The sequence below is a fragment of the Solea solea genome, chromosome 7 (assembly GCF_958295425.1).
Source record: "Solea solea chromosome 7, fSolSol10.1, whole genome shotgun sequence".
Taxonomy (NCBI): Eukaryota; Metazoa; Chordata; class Actinopteri; order Pleuronectiformes; family Soleidae; genus Solea; species Solea solea.
Genome location: NC_081140.1, coordinates 3691893 through 3715622, shown reverse-complemented (window position 1 = coordinate 3715622; position 23730 = coordinate 3691893). Strand labels below are relative to the sequence as shown.

At 42.5% G+C, this 23730-nt stretch overlaps 1 protein-coding gene across 2 annotated transcripts in view; it reads left to right on the top strand.

Annotated features, from left to right (window-relative positions):
- The window catches only part of lrrc75a (leucine rich repeat containing 75A), a 64375-nt gene that overhangs the window by 28598 nt on the left and 12047 nt on the right, over positions 1–23730 (top strand). For both annotated transcript variants that reach the window (XM_058634544.1, XM_058634545.1), the window contains one exon: positions 11688–11800. In XM_058634544.1, coding sequence (XP_058490527.1) covers positions 11688–11800 — 113 coding nt within the window. The remainder of the gene's footprint in view (positions 1–11687; positions 11801–23730) is intronic.

The window sequence follows — 23730 nt, the reverse complement described above, 5'->3', positions numbered from 1 at the left end:
GTACTGCATCTGTGCAGAGTGGTAGTGGGTCGCACCGATGAGGCCATTCATTGATTATTCATCGATAACTACATTTATCTATCAGCTATTTTGACGATCAATTCATTAGCTTGAGTGTTATTTTAATAATTAAAGCAAGTTCTCTGACTTTCCAGCTTGTTAAATGTGAATATTTTCTGGTTTCTTTGCTCGATGTAACGCAGAAATAATAAAAAACTCAATCATTTTGGTTTGTGGATAAAACAAGACATTTGAGAACATCATCATTTCGAGGTTTGGGAAATACTCATCAACATGTGTCTATATTTTCTGACATTTTATTGACCAAATAACAACTTGATTAATCCCAAAAAAGTCAGATTAATCATTGATTAATCTTCATCCCGACAGAAGGGGACATGTTGTTTCCACATTAGTTACCATTTGACACACAAGAGCAGCAACATATTCTACATTCATGGTACAACTCAGAGATGTCAACGCCTAATTTTGAGGTTAACAAATAAAGCACTGAGTATATATATTTATATATGTATTTATACTCAGTGCTGTATTAATTTATAATTAATACAGCACTGAGTATTATTCTATTATATATAATATAGCATTTTTAGTTTTATGGACAGAGGAATTCCCAGTCATATTAAAAACCAATCTAGTGAATAAAAGTCTCCCGTAAAGAATAAATAATATCTATTTAAACACACACCTTTTTAATTTAGGTTGAAGTCATTCATTTACAACACAGCGGTGAGATGCTGGATAACTAGAAAACACTCTTATGTGCACTTATGTATAATTAGATCACACTCAATCCAATACGTTCTTGCACAGACGGCTGGGCTGATATTGATCAGTTCTACACCAATTATACAATCAATCAGACTGCATCATATTCATCTTATCAAAGGGAAACTAAAGTAGCCCTAAGATCAATATTATGACGACATTATACAGGTCTACAGGTCTTATGTTATGGGATGTAATTTCAGGAAGCAGAGTGTAATGTAACACAACATGGTGTCTTTACCTGACGGTGATATAGTTCTGCAGTGCTGCTTATACTCTCACTCTCATTATATATACAGCTGATGAATTAGAATCAGAAATAGATATGGATCAAAATAATCCCAAAACATAGAAATCATGAACAATAATATTTAAATATGTACAGTATGTATACTGGTGCATACATAAAAGCTTAAACATAGGTCTACAAATACATATAAAATGTCAATAAGATGCATTATGGGAAGAGTAAATCAGGTTGAATTAAATGGAATTAAATTTAATTTCATTTAATTCAATTCAATTCAATTCAATTCAATTCAATTCAATTCAATTCAATTCAATTTAATTTAATTTAATTTAAAGGGCTATAAGTCATTGTTAACTAATGACATCAAAGTAGCTTCAAGGTTAAACCTGATTTGCCATCTGTCTCAACCGTACATCAATAATCTCAACATCAATAGATACCACATGTCTCATTAGGGATTGTGGGGATTTTCCACACAGATGCATCTTGGTATCTTGGTACCACTCTCCTGGCAAACATACACTTTCTGGTCAGTTAAGTGGACATTATTCATCAGTGGAGTTTCTGCCCAGCGTGACATGAGTGTTTTTACTGAGCCACGGCTCAACAACAGGCCACGTGGTTGGCAAATAAAACCGGGATCACGACCTGGTCGGAAATGTAATTTGAGGCTTTGAAATTACAATAATATGATGATATGGACCTCATGTTACAATAGTAATATGTTATTTCCAAAGTAATATCCACTATTATAATGTTGAAATTCATCCAGAGCCAGACCTGATGCTGTTCATATTAATAATAATTAGTGGGTGGTTAGTGTTGTTCTCCCCCTGTGTGCGTGGGTTTCTTATGGGTTCTGCAGTTTCCTTCCACAGTCCAAAAACATGCAGATGTTAGTTGGACAGTTATGGGAACAACAGGGACCAGACCCAAATGCAAGACCCAGAACTCAGTAATGCAGTTAAAGTCAAAATGTAATTGTGACACGGTGAATAAATGTGCAGGGGGAAGAGGTGCTGGAGAATCCTGGAGAATCCTGGAATCCCACGTGGTTGGGACCCGCTTTCCAACTGGGAGATAAGGTCAGGGGGCAAAGAACTCACGGCTGGGGCAGGCGACAGGCAGGCAGGTACACAGGCAGGTACACAGGCAGGTATACAGGCAGGTACACAGGCAGGTACGCAGGCTGGTATACAGGCAGGTACACAGGATGGTACACAAGCAGGTATACAGGCAGGTACACAGGCAGGTATACAGGCAGGTACACAGGCTGGTACACAGGCAGGTACACAGGCAGGTACACAGGCAGGTATACAGGCAGGTATACAGGCAGGTACACAGGCAGGTACACAGGCAGGTACACAGGCTGGTATACAGGCAGGTACACAGGCAGGTACACAGGCAGGTATACAGGCAGGTACACAGGCAGGTACACAGGCAGGTATACAGGCAGGTACACAGGCAGGTACACAGGCAGGTACACAGGCTGGTATACAGGCAGGTACACAGGCTGGTACACAGGCAGGTACACAGGCTGGTATACAGGCAGGTACACAGGCAGGTACACAGGCAGGTACACAGGCTGGTACACAGGCAGGTACACAGGCTGGTACACAGGCAGGTACACAGGCTGGTACACAGGCAGGTACACAGGCAGGTACACAGGCTGGTACACAGGCAGGTACACAGGCTGGTACACAGGCTGGTACACAGGCAGGTACACAGGCAGGTACACAGGCAGGTACACAGGCAGGTACACAGGCAGGTACACGGGCAGGTACACGGGCTGGTACACGGGCAGGTACACAGGCAGGTACACAGGCAGGTACACAGGCAGGTACACAGGCTGGTACACAGGCAGGTACACAGGCAGGTACACAGGCTGGTATACAGGCAGGTACACAGGCAGGTACACAGGCTGGTACACAGGCAGGTACACAGGCTGGTACACAGGCAGGTACACAGGCAGGTACACAGGCTGGTATACAGGCAGGTACACAGGCAGGTACACAGGCTGGTATACAGGCAGGTACACAGGCAGGTACACAGGCTGGTATACAGGCAGGTACACAGGCAGGTACACAGGCAGGTACACAGGCAGGTACACAGGCTGGTACACAGGCTGGTACACAGGCAGGTACACAGGCTGGTACACAGGCTGGTACACAGGCAGGTACACAGGCAGGTACACAGACAGGTACACAGGCTGGTACACAGGCTGGTACACAGGCAGGTACACAGGCAGGTACACAGGCTGGTACACAGGCAGGTACACAGGCTGGTACACAGGCAGGTACACAGGCAGGTACACAGGCAGGTACACAGGCAGGTACACAGGCAGGTACACAGGCTGGTACACAGGCAGGTACACAGGCAGGTACACAGGCTGGTACACAGGCTGGTACACAGGCTGGTACACAGGCTGGTACACAGGCAGGTACACAGGCAGGTACACAGACAGGTACACAGGCTGGTACACAGGCTGGTACACAGGCAGGTACACAGGCAGGTACACAGGCTGGTACACAGGCAGGTACACAGGCTGGTACACAGGCAGGTACACAGGCAGGTACACAGGCAGGTACACAGGCAGGTACACAGGCAGGTACACAGGCAGGTACACAGGCAGGTACACAGGCTGGTAAAGCATGAAGCAGGCAGGAGCATCAGGCCAGTGTTACCTTACACTGTTACCACACTGTAGAAACTGGACGATGTGGCGATAAGTGGACATGGACACTCCTAAGTGTTTGCACTGTCCACCAGCTGCCCCTGTGACCCTCATGTGGATGGTAAAGTGTAAAGTGGTAGAGGATGAATGAATGAATGAATGAATGAATGAATGGCTCAATTGTACTGCATACTCCACATTCCCCTTGAGTGGCTAATGTGATACCGAGTGGACAGAAGTCTTTCTAGTGGAGGAAAGTGTCGTGGTAGATGAGTGTGTGTTTCCAGTACATCAGTGATGCCTCATGCTGTGATGCTGTGGTGTTTATGATCATCAGGTGTCTCTAACGTCTGTCCTGCTGGTCACTGTTTACACACACACACACACACACACACACACACACACACTATCATCAACACAGTGACAGCCTGACATCCTGAAGTGTGTCCTCACAGAACTTCACCAGCAAGAGGGAGGAACACTCTGGACTTGGTTTACACAAACTACAAAGGACATCACAGGCTCATGTTTCTATCCCATCAGAGCAAATTTACTCTTTAACTGGAGGGAATGTGGAGGATTTCGGATGACTAGATGACCAAATGTAATTACGAGATCATCACACACCATTTGTGTATGTGTGTGTGTGTGTGTGTGTGTGTGTGTGTGTGAGTTCAATGACAACTACTGGCAAGTTGTTGATTAGTCATAAGTCATTGCTGCTAGACAACCACACACACACACACAGCCCACTCAGGTCAGCCTCTCCATCACTGTGTCTGCTGCGTGACGTCCAGCTCTCAGAAGAGAGTGGACAGACTGCGCTGGTGTGTGTGTGTGTGGTTTACAACGTGAATTAATTTTAAACAAACATTATTTTTGTTTTTAGTCGTGTTGTCAACACTTTACCACTTGTATATTCTACTGTTTACAAACTGCACTGTTTTCATTACATGTCTGTCAATTGTTCCACATTATGCTTTTGTATATTTTTAGATATTAATATTTGTTTGTTGTTCTGTCCTGTTTTTGAGCTACCAAACCTTGTCGTATCACTACAATGACAAGGAAATGTCTTATCTTATCTTATCTTATCTTATCTTATCTTATCTTATCTTATCTTATCTTAATATTGGATAGTGCTGCAGGCAGAAACAATGTCCAGTGTGACATTACCTCACAATAAAGCTGACTGAGCCCACACTATGTCTTCAGGAGACGGGATTTGTTTGTCTTCAGCATGAGACACTGTCTCATCCTGACAGATGCTGTTGTGCTGAAGAAAAGACACCTTGTTCTGTGCAAGTGTGGTTTTGTTGAACATGATCAGATTTGAATCATCACAAGCTTCGACTGCAGGGTTAGTCTTTGCATGTTTCAGTCTGTTGTTGTTTGTTGACATGACTGAAGCTGTATTTCCAAATGCACATATACATTTGTTGATAGAAAGAAGGTCTGGCTTAAAGGTTTAATTGATATTATTGTGCAGACCAGAGACCACATACTTCCACTGTGGCCACATTACAATTGGCACAATCTGTTTTCTTCATTAACATTTTTTTAAATCTGCCAACTTCAATGGAGAGGGGAAGGATTCCTGTTCCTAACTGAGGAGAACTGACTCCTTGATACATTTACTCAACACAATCATGATGCTTGATTTGAAGCATCATTTGGTTTGAACCAAATATCCTTTGTGCCATTTTTCCTCAAATGTTGCCAGTAGTTTGATTTCTCATTGTGTTCATGCTGCACGGTAAGTTATTTCAGTAAATATGGACAATGGTATCCCAGTGGTAGAGTCCTCGTTCAATTTGAAGGTTGTGGGTTCCATTCCATCCTTGTGTCCTTGGGCCAGAGATGTTAACGATAAGCAAGACATAAAAGACGCTTTTCCACTACATAGACTCTGCACGGCGTGACTTGCTTTTCCATTAGCGTTGTTTTTGGTAGCTCTGTCTGTCTGTCTGTATCTGTCTGTCTGTGCTTCTGCACTTGCACTTGCCACTATGACCAACAGAGGCCGCCAGAGGCTTGTTGCGTGAATGTGGTGAAGTCTGCCCCCTCTGATTGCCTTGTGTAGTACCTGCTCTGCTGAGGTACCAAACGAGCTGAGCCGATAATATACATGACGTCGTCAACACACTGTTGGCCACTGATCGGTCAGAGAGTGTCGTCACTGAAAGAGTCGTCACTGAAAGAGTCGTCACTGAAAGAGTCGTCACTGAAAGAGTCAAATCGAACAATGCTGAAGTGTAGATCAGTTAAAAAGACTTAAACATCCTGTGTTAATCTCCTGGTGCATGTGCAGTGTTTCAGTTCAGTGACTGTGTGAGACGGAGTCTGTGCTGCAGTCATGAGGGAAGTACGGAACCATTCTGTGAACACATCTTTTTAATGAACTCAGTCTAATGATTCAGTTCCACTGAAAACAGCTGCTTTGCCCGTCACTAGTGCATTGATGACCCTCCCCAAGCTGAGGAGGTATATGGAAGTATATGAAGCAATGGAACAGGATGGGCTTCATACCAAACCCAGTAGAGTCGGCTGAGTAGAGCTGAGTAGAGCTGAGTAGTGATAGAGCTGTATCCTGAAAAGCGCCGTAACCTGCAGCCCTGGAGTTTTGAAACTAACAGCTGTGCAGAGCAGAGCACGTTTTTAATAAAACCAGAGTACTATGGATGCAGCCAAATCTGTAGCAGCTTTACTTGTGTCACTAGTCTTTTCCTTCACTGCCAGGTTGTTGCCAGTGTGTAACAACAGTGTGTCCCCCACAGTTACACAACTCTCAGTTTCTCTCAGTTTGTTCTCTCTCACATACAGTGTGTTCTCAGTGAGGGAACAGTGATGCAGCCACGAGCCTAACTCAGCTTCCCCTTCACCTCAGGATCAAATGATCCAAACCCTTCATGGACAGAGGCACAGCTTCACAGACATTAACAGTCAAAACACTGAACCACACTCATGCTTCTATTTGTCCAGACCAAACAAAACTTATCAGCACACAAGCCTGAGGGGAGAGACACATAGAAGAGAGACACATAGAAGAAAGACACATAGAAGAGAGACACATAGAAGAAAGACACATAGAAGAGAGACACATAGAAGAGAGACAGATAGAAGAGAGACAGATAGAAGAGAGACACATAGAAGAGAGACACACATAGAAGAGAGACAGATAGAAGAGAGACACATAGAAGAGAGACAGATAGAAGAGAGACACATAGAAAAGGGGCAGATAGAAGAGAGACAGATAGAAGAGAGACACATAGAAGAGAGACAGATAGAAGAGCGACACATAGAAGAGAGACAGATAGAAGAGAGACACATAGAAGAGAGACAGATAGAAGAGAGACAGATAGAAGAGAGACACATAGAAGAGAGACAGATAGAAGAGAGACACATAGAAGAGAGACAGATAGAAGAGAGACACATAGAAGAGAGACAGATAGAAGAGAGACACATAGAAGAGAGACACAAAGAAGAGAGACAGATAGAAGAGCGACAGATAGAAGAGGGACAGATAGAAGAGAGACAGATAGAAGAGACAGCCAAAGGTTATCATCTCTCTCGAGACTAAAGATTCACACATGTCTTCTGTATCAATAATGTAACCAGAAAGATGGGAGAGAGAGATGTAATCAGAGCAGAGAGAGAGAGAGAGAGAGAGAGAGACAGACAGCCAGAGAAGAAGAATGAGCAACAGAAAGAGGAGGATGAGAGAGGGAGAAGTGATGAAGAAAATGACTCAGTGAAGCTGTGAGACTGCACACATGCTGCTTTTGTCATCCACCCAAGCTCTCTCGCTCTCTCTCTCTCTCTCTCACTCACTCTCTCACTCACTCTCTCTCTCTCGTTCTCTCTCTCGTTCTCTCTCTCTCTTTCTTGTTCGCTCTCTCTCGTTCTCTCCCACTCTCTCTCTCTCTCGTTCTCTCTCTCGTTCTCATTCTCTCCCACTCTCTCGTTCGCTCTCTCTCTTGTTCTCTCTCTTTTTCTCGTTCTCACTCGCTCTTGTTCTCTCTCGTTCTCGTTCTCTCTCGTTCTCTAGCTCTCTCTCATTCTCTCTCTCGTTCTCTCATTCTCTCTCTCGTTCTCTCTCTCTCTCTCATTCTCATTCTCTCTCGTTCTCATTCTCTCTCTCTCTCGTTCGCTCTCTCTCTCGTTCGCTCTCTCTCGTTCGCGCTCTCTCTCGTTCGCTCTCTCAATCTCTCTCTCTCTCGTTCTCATTCTCTCTCTCCCATTCTCTCGTTCTCATTCTCTCTCGTTCTCATTCTCTCTCTCTCTTGTTCTCTCTCGTTCTCGTTCTCTCTCTCTCGCTCTCTCTTGTTCCCACTCTCTCTCATTCTCTCTCTCTCTCGTTCTCGTTCTCTCGTTCTCGTTCTCACTCTTGCTTGTTCTCTCTCGTTCTCGTTCTCTCACTCTCTCGTTCTCTCGCTCTCTCTCGTTCGCTCTCTCTCGTTCTCTCTCATTCTCATTCTCATTCTCACTCTCTCATTCTCTCTCGTTCTCTCTCATTCTCGTTCTCGCTCTCTCTCTTGTTCTCGCTCTCTCTCTCTCTCGTTCTCTCTCGCGTGTTCTCGTTCTCTCGTTCTCGCTCTTTCTCTCTCGTTCTCTCTCTCGTTCTCTCTCTTGTTCTCTCTCTTGTTCTCTCTCTCTCATTCTCGTTCTCTCACTCTCTCGTTCTCCCTCTCTCTCACACACACACACACACACACACACTGTATTTATTTTTTGAACACATGTTTGAGTTTCTGCAGAGTTTTCATCAGTGTGTGTGTGTGTGTGTGTGTGTGTGACAGGGCATAACATCATAACACAGAGTTGATAGATAAAATAGAGTCGGGAACATGAAATGACGCATTAACTATTGTCAGCTTCTATAGCACACACCCCCACTCTGCTTTTATTAACGCCTACTGAGATGATTGACATGTGGCTAAATGAGGTGATGAGGCGATGCTTGCTCTCGCTAACATGGCTGTGATGCCTTTGATGATGTCATTGCTTCTACCTGTTTTTCTTTTCTTACTTTATAAAAATGTTTGTGCCACTGAAAATGGTGTTGAGCTCATTGATATTTCAGATGTGAAGTGTTGTGTGCTATGATCGGACCATTTGCATGAATAATTCAACCCTATTCAGACTGTACAAGGGAAAATGGACTGTGTTAAATGATGTGCATTTTAATCACCAGTAGAGGTCACATAGAGCACACGAGTTGTTTCCATTAGCGCGAATAATATGTTAAATTCAACAATACAAACACAGGCCATTTTGAATCCCTCTGGGTTGATTACTAAAACAAATACTAAAAAGACAATGTAAATGTTAAGTTAATGAACTTTTAGTGGAAGTTGTGAGGAGTGTTCTATTTGTTGCACTCTGCAGTCTCACCTTTAGATGTCACTAATATTTACACATTCCCTCTGTTTTTGTGTGATTTGTCACTTCAGGTTTGTTGTTATCCCTCCTGTGATTTTGTCGCACAACAATACTTCACGCCCACTTCAGCCTCATTGTATGGCATTATTTTTGAAGTGTGTCCAAACAACAACCAGTTTAGTTGTTTGTCGTGTTCTTACCCATCCACCCTGGGTTAATCGATCTTCTGCAACCATTGCTTTTAAATGCACAGTGAGGTCCAGTCAGAGTTTGCTGCCGCCGCCGCTGCTGCTGCTGCTGCTGCTGCTCCTGCTGCTGCTGCTGCTGCTGCTGCCGCGGCCGTCGCTGCTGCTGCTGCTGCTGCTGCTGCTGCTGCTGCTGCTGACTGTCTTTCTCTTTCCTGCTGGGCCAGAAACAATTTGGACAAGAGCTGTGGAAATGAGTCACAGCAGTAAAGATGTTGGCTCGAAAACCAAAAGAGTCAGCTGAAACACTGAGTGAAGCAGAGAAGTCATAACATTTAGCAGAGATTATATGCAGCTGAGGCTCATCCACTAACCTGAAGGCTGAAGTGTCCTTGTACAGGACTGACAGTGAGTGAAGGACATGTGATGCATTTAGAAGTTCTTTGAGAATATCCTTGTGAATGGATGTGAATGGAAAAGTGATTGGTTTTCAAGGCAAAGTGCCATTTCCTCCATGTGAGTGACACACTGTCTTGATATAAAGTATGGATGAGTGCATCTTAAAGTCCATTTCATTTTTCTATATGCATACTGTTTTTCACTCTCACACACTCATCTTCTACCGCTCTATCGTCCACATGAGGGTCAGCACGCTGGTGCCAATCTCAGCTGACATAGACTGAAAGGCGTGGCACGCCCTGTACTGTTTTTCATCTTCATTTCTTTTTTTCAGGCATATGCAGTAGAGCAGTGTGGGCTATCCAGACAAGTGAAGTGAAAAACTACACCCTGAAGACACAACTATCTCACCACACAGATACATTCAGGAAACATTAGCACTTCATTTCAACAACCAATAAAAGGAAGTGGAAGAACTTTTCCCTCGTTCCATGTGGGTGTCAATTTACTGACTTTCACAAATACTGTCTGCCAGAAAACAGGCTTTTACACACACACACACACACACACACACACACACACACACACACACACACACACACACACACACACACAAGCGTGCAACCTTGACCTTAGCAACAAGTAGTGTGTTACTGTCTTTGTTATCACTTCCTCCGGTCGCCATCTGTTTCAGACTGGATACTGGAGACCTGCATACCTGACTCACTGCCTCATTAATGTATTCCTCTCTCTCTCTCTCTCTCTCTCCCTGTCTCTCTCTCTCACTCTGTCTGTCTCTCTCACTCTCTCTCTCCCTGTCTGTCTCTCTGTGTGTGTGTGTAGTGAGGACACTCATTGACATAATACATTCCCTCGCCCCACATAGCCTTGACAATGACCTTCTTGCTTTATGTGGTTTTCTGTTTGTTTCTGTTTTTTCACAACCTACACTGGTCACTTTATTAGGTACACAGAACACAGCGACAGTGTGGTCTGTGGTGCTGTAGCTCATCTGCCTCATGGTTGTAATGAGTGGTTATGTGTGGTTACTGTTGCCTTTCTATCATCTGGTCATTCTTCTCTGACCTCTGGCATCGACGAGGCATTTTCTCCCAGAGAACTGGATATTTTCTCTCTCTTTTTTATGCTTGTGCATGAGTAGGACAACCCTACCCCGGGATATATGTATGACATCATGTATGATATGCTGACACCAGCATTTGTGTTCAACTTCCTGTCGGTTTTCAGTGGACTATCTTTTTTATCTCCATTTGTATCGCTTCAATTCATAACATACACTATCTCAAGGCACTTAACATGGTACGGTCAAGACCGTACAATTATTACTGAGAAACCCAACTGGAATACAGTGAACAAAAAAACTCAGAGTGTGTGAACATTTGCCTCGACTGGTTGAGGTAGGAGAGAGGAGAGAAATGAGGGGGGAGGGAAGGAGAGAAGAAGATAGAGGAGAGATAAAGACCAGGAACGGTTGTTTAACAAGTCTATTTCAAGAATCAATCACATTAATATCAATTATCATCATCACTATCATCTTCATGGCTGAGGATAACACTAATGTAGGAGTGTATATAATATACAATATAGTAATAATTATAGTTGTAGTATTTGAGCTGTGGTGTGGAAGCTCTGGAATCAGTGATACCTGTGAAAAGTCATTTATTATATGACGAGTGTATGACTAGAAACAACATATATGTTATATAATCTCTAAATACTGTATGTTCACTTGTATGAGTAACTGTATAGCATGAAAACAGGACACCTCTAGACTTATTAGCACCTTTGTTAATCATGAAGAAAATGTACGTCGTTGCTGAGCTAACGAGCCCAACACACAGCAGTGAGGTGAAGGCGAGCGGCAGGAAGTCACCGCTCAGGCCAACACACAAAGAATTCAAGTCCAATTCAAGCCCTGTTGACATTTCCCATCACCTCACAGTGACTGAACTGACAGTCTGTGTCTCTGCCCGTGTTTGCTCAACAGGAGGGCGACTCTCTCGGCGCGATGGAGAAGGTTTGCCGTCAGCTGACCTACCATCTCAGCCCCCACTCGCAGTGGAGGAGGCAGGGCCTGCTCAAGAGGAAACCTCAGGCGTGGTGAGTGTGTGACCAGTGGGTGACCAGTGTGTGACCAGTGTGTGACCAGTGTGTGACCAGTGTGTCATCTGCTGCCCCTTTGGATGCCATGGAACATTTCACTCATGTCTCAGCTTCTTAACTTTCTCACCCTCTCACAGTTGGAGATGAAATCACTTCCGTGTGTTTCACCTTCACTGTCTCGCGTCGGCCTCATGTTTCCATCTTTAAATAGTCGCTGCCTTTGCGATATCATTTATTGTGTGTGGGTATTTTTATTTATTTATAGTTTGTTGCTTGGATTTCAGTGTGATTTTTAGAATCAATCAGAAATTGAATGTGGCTCGATGAGTCAGCCTTTGAGGTTTGAGCTGTGGCTCTTCACTTTAATTAGCATTTGACTAAATGCATTTAACTTATGTCAATGATGCCTTTTTTCCTACTGAAGTGAGTGTGTTGGCAGTATTTCATCACCCTTGTTGAAGGATAAAGGGCTAGTTCGGGTTGCATGCCCCCTGCACTGAGCCCCCGTCTGAGTGCTGGATGCTCAAAAACTTAACAAAAGGCTCACCTAATAACATTTACATCCACATGCATAAGTATACCATTTTTAAAAAATATGTTTGACGCTTTATCTTGCACCAAAGAGGAATTCAGCAATTTTACTTCACTGCACACAGAGGTTGTTGATCCACTGCTGCCTCCATCAGGACGTTTAACATGTAAATATAAATTGCATTAACTGCAATTTAATGCAATGTGATGTTTTTAGTCATGTTTTAAACATGTTTTACATTCTCCTTATCACCATCTGTGTGGTGCAAGAGACCAAACGTCATAAAATGAAAAAGCAAATGTGTTTGTTGACAAATTCATGACTTATTTAAAGGGTTATTTTAATTTAAAAGATACATTATACAAATAACCACATTTATATCTAAGTCTATTTCGACAAATCTCTGTCTTGACATTTTTGTAAAATTTAGAGCATTTAAAAATGTATCATTTACGCAGCAAAGCCTATTTGAAACAACAGCAGCACTTAAGTGGATGACATCATTGAGAGGTGCAGAATTAAATATGGATTTCAATACTACTGTTTTTAGTCATTTTAATACAGAAATGCTATGTAACATCTTTAAGGCCTATGTGACGATAGTAATTCAATTAGGGACGCACCGATCCGATATTTGTATCGGGTATCAGTCCCGATATTGAAGAAAATTCTAGATCGGGTATCGGTGACAATGTGCCGATCTATTCAGTCTAATTCTATGCTGTGTGATGTGACTGACGTGGTGCGGAAAACGCGAGTGAAAGGATGAATTATCTGGAACTTTTTCACACGACCTCAGCCAACAATCTCGACGGCTACTTGCAAAACCTGCGCAGTAAATGTTCCGGGGGGCGGTCGTCATTATGGATGCACAACCTCTGTCGGTTGTCGGGGACAAGGGATTCCGGCTGCTAATTAGGTACCAGACGGCTCTACCTGAACTGCATGGTAAAGTGTACAATCACATATTAGAGAAGATAAAGATGTCAAAGCTCTGAGTTTCACCACAGATATCTGGAGCTCAAATTCTTTTGATTCTTAGGGACAACGGCAGCAACACGTGAAAGGCGATGGAGAACATGAGAGTGGTTGAGTTGTACATACAATGCAGCATCTCGTTGTGAATGAGGGACTTTTATCTAGAAGCTGTTGGTTTATTCAGCTGCTTTTGTGTTGGATGTTAAAATCATTTTTGTACTAAACATTAACACAGAACTGGGTTATTAAATAAGTAATTAAGTATATTTCTATCTGTTTATATGTTTGTTTGTTTTTTAAAAATAGGAAAGAAATGTTTAAGTCAAGTCTGATGTTGCCTTGCACAAAAGAATGATCCCAGTCTTTTTCACACTATGAGAAATACCGTTTGTTACCAGAATTCCTCGTTCCTGTTTTTCTGTATCGGTATCAGATCGGGATCGGACGATTCTAAACCTTTAGATATCGGTATCGGAGGTGATAAAAGTGGATCGGTGCATCCCTAAATTCAATACATTTCTTTCTAATAAAATGATAACACTTTCTATAGCCAGGTGTAGTTGTGTAATCTGATACCTGTGTGATGCTGCACAACCTGAATCTCATTCAATAACATCCAGATCTGCCATAAAGTGCACCCTGGTGGGAGAAGATGGTATTAAATGACTCTGTATCAGGACACATTTGAAAACAGAGCGTCCCCCACTGTTGTGTGAAGGAAGGATTTTCAAAACACCAGGTGTCGACTTCACTGCAAGACAGACAAACACACAGAAATAACAATTGAGTGTGGGCCATAAGACTGGAGTCCTGCTGAGTGTGCGATGACTTCACAGCAACACAACAAATAATACAAAAATGTAATAAGCATTAATAAATACTTTGAGAGCAGTGGATTGAAACGAGGGCTGCAGTTTGGCAATTATCTTAAGTAATTCTGTACTGGTGGATGGCATTTAATCAACACAGCGCTGCAATCAGCATCCGAGGCTGTCGTGAACTCCAGTATGAGTGATTAGCCAGAGGAGGGACAGGCTCCATTTACTCTGCGTCACAGGCCAACAGATGACACTGAATCAGCCCTTTGCATGGAACACACTCCTTCATCAGCACAGGCGAAAAATGCCGTCACATAATGAATGGTAACATATGTGCTGTTGTATTCATATTAATATATTAATAATATTAATATTATTATTGTATTAAAAGTGCGCTGGAAACATGATCAGCTATATGACTAGTTTGTTCAGAATCAGCTGTTTATCACAGATTCTCATAGTTATAGTGTATTCTCATACACTATAACTCATACAGCACGGTGCAGTAAAACCAGTGCAAGCTCAGCACACTTTTTATTTATGTATAAATAACTGGGCCTGAAATGAGCTTCCCCTGTTTCAGAGACCAGATTAACACCCTGCACACACACGCACACACACACACACACACACACAAGGTCACTTCCTCCTGAGTCCAGTAAAAAGAATGTATTTCTCCTCTGGTGAGTATTATCACTTCACAGGGAGATTTGTTGTTTTTTTAATCACCAAAGTGCTGAAATTTGTAGATATGGAGGAAAGTAAATTGCCAGAAACCACAAGATACAATATTATTACAATACTTTTGCAACAATACAAAGTAATGGTTAGATTAAAACTCTGTATTCACTGCAGTTCATTAACTTTTTTACCAACTGTTATTTCAATTATATTCCAACATTTTGAAACTCCTGGACACTAAATGAAAACTTGTCTCCGAGACAGTTTTGGACTGTTAGTGCAGAATGACACCTGATGTTCTCCATATTGTGGCATATGGCAGCCCGTGGCCAAGTGGAAAGGGAACTTGGCTTGTAACTGGAGGGTCGCTGGTTCCAATACCCACCTGGCCAAAAAGGGCTGGGGTACCCCTGAGCAAGTTACCCAACCCCCAATGCTCCCCGGGCGCAACTCAGTGTGGCAGCCCACTGCTCCTAATTCTAGGATGGGTCAAATGCAGAGGAATCCTTTCCCTGAGGGGATTAATAAAAATGTAATTCTTAATCTCTGAAACCACCTATGGTGGTATAATGAATCTGTTCCTGAGCTCTGCTGCTATCGTGCTAACTACACCCACCCTCCCTCAGCTGTGGCATTAAAAAAATGCACATTTGAGCCTCCATCCATACCACTACATTCCATTTATTTCATTTCAGTCACATTTTCAGATCCATGTAACAAAGAGATCATTAACGTTGATTCATCTTCATCGTGTGTTTTATTTGTTTTTGATGGAACCTTTATTTAACCAGGAAAAAACTCACTGAGATTAAAAATCTCTATTACAAGAGTGTCCTGGCCAAGATAAGCAGCAGCATCGTCATACAGTAAAATCACATAGCTTCCAGGTTTATTGACAGATTTATAGATTATGAAGATAATTGTCAGTTGCAGGCATAACCAGGATATAATTATCATCACCCTTAAGCCCTTAGTGCCTCACGAGACTTACAACATCATCATGTTCATGCTTGTTTGTAATTGTTTGGTTCAGAAATGTGAGATCACATCATCTGAGCTTTGCAGAGACATTGTATGTTGTTCTGTCGTGCTTGTGTTGTGTTGTGTTGTGTTGTGTTGTTTACAGGTCTTTGAATTATATTCACCTGCAAACTTGACTTAATCTCCACTGAATGTTACTCAGAAAGAATGAAGATTAACAGGAGGCTACTTCAGTTTATGCAAATAACTGCTAATCTGTCAGGTCTTGTTTTTTATCAGCAGGGAACTTGTTGCACAACCATAAAAAGTAAAAATGTTGCTAATCTTTAATGGCAAATATTTCTGTCATCTGCAAAACAAATAGTACTTTCAGAATTCTTGGTTTCTATTGAATAAAGATGAAGCTCCCGGTTTGCTTTTAAGTTGAAAGTCTTACATCACGGACAATGATGTAGAGCCAGTGTGGGATCACATTCACGTCCTGCAGCTCTGACTCAGCATCTGATTTATTTATTATATTATTTTTCAAATCAACACAAGCAGCTTTCTTGAGCTGGGTCCACCATGAACACTGCTACACTAGAAACAAAGATTACTCAGCATGGTTTTCAACAGGTTAAATAAATGTCATACAAAGCAAAACAAGAAAAATAATCAAAGTTATCACGATAGGTCATATTTGGTTATGATTAATGTTTAAACCTTTGCAGACATGGAGCTGCGGGTGCTCATGTGAGAGCCAGACAGAGACCACTTCCCCTCACTCACAGATTATAAATATGAATGACACATTCAGTTATCATAAATGAAAAGGTTATAACATTTATAACATTTAATATTTACAACTCCACTTTCACTGGTCAAAGCAAAGCTGTAAGCCCCAGGTTTACATCTTAGGTGTTTCATCAGAATTGGCCAATAATTAAAAAGTTTTCTCATTTTTTGATGACCTATATACATATATACTATATATTTTTTGTATTGAAAATACTCTATATATACTGTACTACTATATAATTAGTATATAATTACTGAAGTTAAGCATTTTTTGTATGATTTGTTATCATTAAACAGTTACATTTTATCAGATGGAGATAAAAAAGAAAACCAGCTTAATATAAGATATATGTATCAGAAATCAGAAACCTTTAATTGTCATTGCAACGAAATTATAGCAGCAACCGAGTGTCAAGTACGTAAAAAAGTACAGGTAATAAAAAAAGGAACAATGTTCAGTGCAAGGATATAAAATAGATAAATAGGTAGAATGTACAGTGTTGTTACAGTATATGCACAATGTCCTTGGGTGGTGTGTGTGCGTGTCAGTCAGTGTGTGTGTGTGTGTGTGTGTGTGTGTGTGTGTGTGTGTGTGTCAGTGTTTGTTTGTGTTCAGTGCAGTGATGGCTTGTGGATAAAAGCTGTTTCTGAGTCTGTTTGTTCTGGTTTTGATGGACCTGTAGTGTCTGCCAGAGGGTAACAGGTCGAAGAGGTGATGTGCGGGGTGGGAACTGTCTTCTGTGATTGCCTCAGCTCTGTCTCTGAGGGAAGGGAGGGGGCATCCGATGATCCTCTGTGCTGTCTTGACCACTTGCTGTAGCCTCTTCCTTTCCGCCTCGGTGCAGTGGGAGAACCACACCGTGATGCAGTAGGTTAAGATGCTCTCGATGGTAGAGCGGTAGAAGGCCACCAGCAGCTTCTGGCAGATGTTACTTTTCCTGAGCACTCTCAGGAAGTGCAGATGCTGTTGTGCCTTCTTGATGACAGCTGAGGTGTTGGCAGACCAGGAAAGGTTTGCAGAGATCACGGTGCCCAGGAAGGTGAAGGTGTGGGTCCTCTCTACGCAGTCCGTGTATGTAGAGGGGAGGTGGATCTGACCTGTGTTTCCTGAAGTCCAGGATGATTTCTTTTGTCTTTGTGGTGTTCAGAGACAGGTTGTTTACTGAGCACCACTCAGACAGTTTCTGGACCTCGTCCCTGTAGGCAGACTTGTCTCCCCCCGTGATCAGTCCCACCACTGTCGTGTCGTCTGCGAACTTGATGATGGTGTTACTGGAGTGGGTGGGTCTGTGTAGAGCAGTGGACTCAGCACACACCCTTGTGGGGAGCCTGTGCTCAGTGTCCGGGTGGAGGAAAGGTGGTGACCCAGTTTGACCGTCTGAGGTCGGTTTGTGAGAAACTCCTTGATCCAGGAGCAGGTGGGTGGGGGGACATCCCAGGTCAGACAGCTTGCTGACCAGGATGTCGGGTATGATTGTGTTAAAGCCTGAGCTGAAGTCAATGAAGAGCATCCTGACGTAGCTCTCTCCCGGTGTGGAGTGTGATGGCTATTGCATCCTCTGTCGACCTGTTTGCTCTGAGGGTTAGGTCAAGGGAGGGAGGGAGGCGGGTCTTGATGTGGGTTAGGACCAGCCGTTCCAGGCACTTGGTGATGATGGGTGTGAGTGCGACTGGGCGGTAGTCCTTGTGGGTGGCGGCGGTTGATTTTGTAGGGATTGGGATGATGGTGGACCATTTCAGGCAAGCTGGGATGATGGATTGTGTCAGGGTTGAAGATTGTGGTGAAGACCTGCAAGAGTTGTGCGGCGCAGGCCTTGAGCACCTTCCCTGGAACACCGTCCGGTCCCGAAGCTTTCCTGGGGTTCACCCTGCTTAGCATCCGTTCCACTTCATGTGCCTGCACAGTCAGTGGTTGGGGGCTAGGAGCTGGGTTCAGCTGGGGTGGTGTGGCTGCAGACTGTTGGGCAGGGGTCTCGAAGCGTGCGAAGAAGGAGTTTAGCTCCTCCGCTAGTGCGATGCTTGAGTCCACTCCTGTGTTGGTCTGTCCTCTGAAGTTTTATATGTATACATATATATATATATATATATATATATATATATGTATATATACTGTATGTATTTATAATATTAATGCCATTATATAGAAAATGGCATCAATTATCGTCCATCAGCTGCCGTGAGTTCTAACAACACTTAAGAAGATTCATGTACAGTCTATATAATGTAAATAAACTAGCTGTCAGCTGGTAATGGTCTATTCTGCACGACTACACATGAGTGAGAGTCCTGAAGAACAAGGCTCACTGTTCCCTGTGTGGCTGCTTTACAACAGCTCCTGTCACTGCTGTCATTGGCTTGGAATGAGGCAGCTGCAGCAGCTGAACGCTTTTCTGCTGGAAACTGACAGGGGGACAGTGTGACCTCTATGCACAGGGTCACACACAGGATTCACCCCCCAAACGGTGTTTCATTCAAGTTAGACTGAGCCAGAAAACAGAGAAAACCACAATCCAGCTTTATCCTCATGTGTCATCGTTAGCTATCACAGATATACTGGTTAAATAAAAGTCATAAGAGTCATGACAGTGACACAGTGAACACGTCTGAGGTGATGATGCTTCTGCTCACAATGACTGAGTGAATTTCTCTGTATCTCTATCTGTCTTTTTTCTGTCATCTGTATTTCTGTATAACAATCCATTTCTTTTTTCTCATAAATTTACGACTTTAATCTCGTAAATTAAGACTTTATTCTCGTAAATTAAGACTTTATTCTCGTAAATTTATGACTTTAATCTCGTAAATTAAGACTTTATTCTCAAAACTTTAATCTTGTAAATTAAGACTTAATCTCGCGACTTTAATCTCGTAAATTTACGACTTAAGTCTCAAAGTCTGTGAATTTTTCCCCCCCTCAACGTAGCCCTAATACTCCGTCGTACCTTTGGGTCTTTCATGTTCGGAAGGGCCTGCGCTCGTGTCTGTCGCTGCATCACCGTGTTTATTGGCTTCCTCCCACCTGAGCTGTGGCAGCCAGCAGAGAGAGGAGTTGTGTGTTGACTCAGAAAGTCTGAATCTCTCTCTGTCTCTCTGTCTCTCTGTCTCTCTCCCTCTGTCTCTCTGTCTCTCTGTCTCTGTGTTCTCTTCATGTCCCTCGTCTCAGCAGCAGGGAGGATATTTGTTCCTCTACACTGTAGGAGTGAGTGAGTGAGAGATGGGAAGTTTGTCTCAGTGGTTCATTTCTTGATTTATTTAAACCTAATATTTGCATTAGCCGTGTTTGTATTTACACTGAGCACAAACTCCACCATATAATGGATTCTTTTTGTATGTAAACTGTGGATGAGATTTTGACTGAAAACAAACAAACTAGGCTGCTTTTGTCTGTCCATCAGTTTAACTCTGCCTCTTGTCCAATGTCACCTGAATGATGTCATATGTAATAGTACAGTGTCCCTCATTACTGTAGTATTAGTGTGTTATTAGTATTACTGTATTAGTAGCAAGAGATGACAGGAACCATTTTCAACAATTCATAGGTCTGCAAAAAACACCCATACTCTATAATAAGTGTACAGCATAACTGAAGTCAGGATTCAGCACAGTGTCATTTATTCATTCACAAAGTCATATACTTACTGCAGATAAAATGTATGACAACTCTTTTACATGTAATAACTTATACAATGAACGGATGATTCATCAAGTTTATACTCAGGGATCCAGTATCATTTTGAACAGAATTATTTGCAAGAATGAGAAGAATGCATAAAAAAGTATTGAATGGAAATGTAACATTGCTCGTGTCCTTCTCATTTTGCTGCCATTGATTTTCCTTTTACACTAAATCAATGCTGCTGCTGCTGCTGCTGCTGCTGCTGCTGCTGCTGCTGCTGCTGCTGCTGATCAGCCATAAAACAAAGCTCTGACTGTGAAGGAAGTTGGATGTTTGTCCAATGATTTGTTGACATTAGTAACAATGAGGCATTCAAAGTTTTATAACCAACTTGTGGCCAGTTAAGTGTTTTTTTCAGATCTGCTTAAATTGTGAAACCAAAGATATTAAAATGCTGAGAGAAAGTGCATAACTGGGTGCTATTATTCGTTATTAAAGGGAGCATATGACCCATGTCTGTTGTTGATGATGTTTGTGTGGTTGTATCTGGTAGCGACACATGGAGCAAGTCGACTACTTGCTCTCCTGCCCCAAAGTCCATCGAGAAACTCAGCAACTGCTGCTCCTTGGTTAGTAAGTTTGTGTCACTTTGGTAAATCCGAACATAGAACGTCAATCACCAAAGTCACACAATAAAACGTTTGAACGCAGCAGTGAATCAGAAAGTGCTGCATGCTGTGGTGTAAAATGGATGATTTTCTCTGATTTTGTGGTTTACAATGCAACACAGACTTTAGGCTCCAGTTGAAATAAAAGCCTTTTGTTAAGTGCTCTGTTTTTCCACTGGCAGCCATGTTTTCAGTGAGAGTGAGTGTTTACGTCACAGCACTGTTGTGATTCTGTAGTGTTAATGCACACAGACTAATGAACAAGTAGAATGTTGTTGTTGATGGGTCTAAATATTTAGCAAATGCTGTTACAGCATTCAAATGTCTCCTGGATGTGATTATGATTGTTATGTTGAAATAGTGTCACTGTGGCCACACGGTTGGTGTAGTGGTTAGCGCTCTTGCCTTTGCAAGAAGACCCGGGTTCGAGCCCTGGTTGGAACAAGGGCCTTTCTGCATGGAGTTTGCATGTTGTCCCTGTGTGTGCGTGGGTTTTCTGCAGGTTCTCCGGCGTCCTCCGACAGTCCAAAAACATGTAATATGGGGATTAGGTCAATTGGTCACTCTAAATTGACCGTAGGTGAGAGTGAATGGTTGTTAGTCTCTGTGTCCCTGTGATGGACTGGCAGACTGTCCAGGGTTTACCCCGCCTATCGCCCTATGTCGGCTGAGATTGGCACAGCTCCCCCGTGACCCTGCGGTGGAGGATAAAGTGGTAGATGATGGATGGATGATAGTGTTACTGTCATTTTAGTGTCTTTCTTGTTTGGGCAGTGGTCTCTGACACTGTTGTTTTCTCACGTGCCGCAGAAAAGAAAAGATTTTCAAATGTTGTCAGTTGGGGTAAAAAAATCCTCTAAAGTGGATTCATCCTTCAAGCTGAGCCACAGCTTCCTATTCCATCCATTTATGATGTTTTTTTTATAAGTCTGCCTTAAGTCGTAAACATTTCCCCATGTCCATGTTCCCCTGTGGTGTTTTAAAGGTCTGTAATGCTGCTGTCACTGGAGCGAGGCCCTTTGTTGAATAGTATACACACTGAGCGAGATATTGTGCATTCAGGAGACAGCTAAATTAACATAATCCTTCTTTTTTTCAATAACAACTCCTGCTTCACTTGGAGCTGCCCACGTGCTCAAAACTGACAACATTCAGTCTGCAAGTATGAAGTATCTTAGCCCTTCAAAAGCACTCAGATTCATTTCCTTTGTCCATGTTCTCCGTTCCATCCAAACCTCTTTTTTTTTGACCCGTCTTTTCCTTGACTCATCCTCTGAATCATCGCTGCCTGCCGTCGGCCCCAAATCGTAGACTTGTGTCTTGCTCTGTGATCGTGAGGCTGTTGTTGGCTTTACAATAGCTCAGTGTGTGATCGTGGCAGACACACAACATGCAAAACAATATCACAATATTTGACATCATGACAGAACCACTGGTGATACTGCTGACAGTAAAATAAATAAATATTCAGCAGAAAAAGTAATCCGGGTGAATAAGGCTTTTATGATTATATGTGGGGCTGCTCAGAGGTTTGGTTATTCATACTGTCATCTCACAGCTGATTGGTTTGGGGGAAATTATGTAATTGCTATATTTTACAGATATTGCAATTTGAGTCGCACTATGATTTGTTTTTTAGTTCAATAGTCAGTGTGTAGTAGTTTACAAAACTTTAACTAACCATCCATTGTCTACCACTTTATCCTCCATATGAGGGTCGTGAGGCCACTGGCCTATATATATGTATATATGTATATGTATATATACATATATATGTATATATAAATATATATATATTCATATATATATATATATAATATATAGATAATAGTGTGTGAGTTTATGTGTTTGTTTTAGTCACTTACCAAAATAAACCTATGCCTGCTTCTTGCTGTTAGACAGCCTTTAATCATGGGGGGGGCAATGGTGACTCAGTGGTGCAGTGGAGTGAATTGTCAAGGGTCTGATTCCCTGCTCTGTTAGCCTACATGCCTGGGCAAGACACTGAACTCCACATTGCTCCTGACAGCTGTGTGTGAATGGGTATGAAAGAAGTGTGACATAAGTTGTATTGTAAAGCAGCTTCAGGGGTCATTTACCATTGACCAACCTCTCTCCCCACATCATAGAGAAAAATAGCATTTTTAGCTCCCAGGGCATGAGAAGTTTACCTCTTCTGCAGCATGAGCTGGTGAATGTTACTTTGGTAAAGCCAGACTCGAAACTGAACTGATGGACAACAACTCCTGTGTTTGTGAGAGATAAAAATGTTGGGATGTTCTGAAAGGAAACAGCTGTGTGTCCCAGTGGTAAAGGTTAAGTGGTGAACTAAGTGTGCAAAGTGCATTCACACTGACCGTGTATTAGTGGCAAATAAACACCACTGATTGATTTATTGATTGATAACATACACGGTCTGGTCTGGCATAGCAGTAACAGGCTGTTTGTGTTGCATAGCAACCAACACTATGTGCAGGCTACTTGGAGCAAACTGTTTCCTTGTAAAACTTCCCTTATAAGCTCGATGAAGATTGAATAATAAATGTGATAACATGACAATAATATCTCTTTAGTCATAAAAGTTCTATATTTCCATGCATAATGCAACACAGTCAAAGCAACTACTGTAGTGGAGAATAGAATTTCAAATGTAACCTTTATTGTCTGTCCATGATGTAAAGCTCACTGCTGTGTGATGACACAATGACTGCACTTTGAATGAGCTGGTGTGGCTGAACATGAATGCATAAGTGCATTTGAATCAGATAAAAAAGGACTGAGGGTCTCCAGTGCAGCCTCCCCCACAATACAACAGCATGGTCTGTTTGGGCCTCAGTGTGACTCATGTTTGCTCCCCGTAGACCGTTGACCTCTTG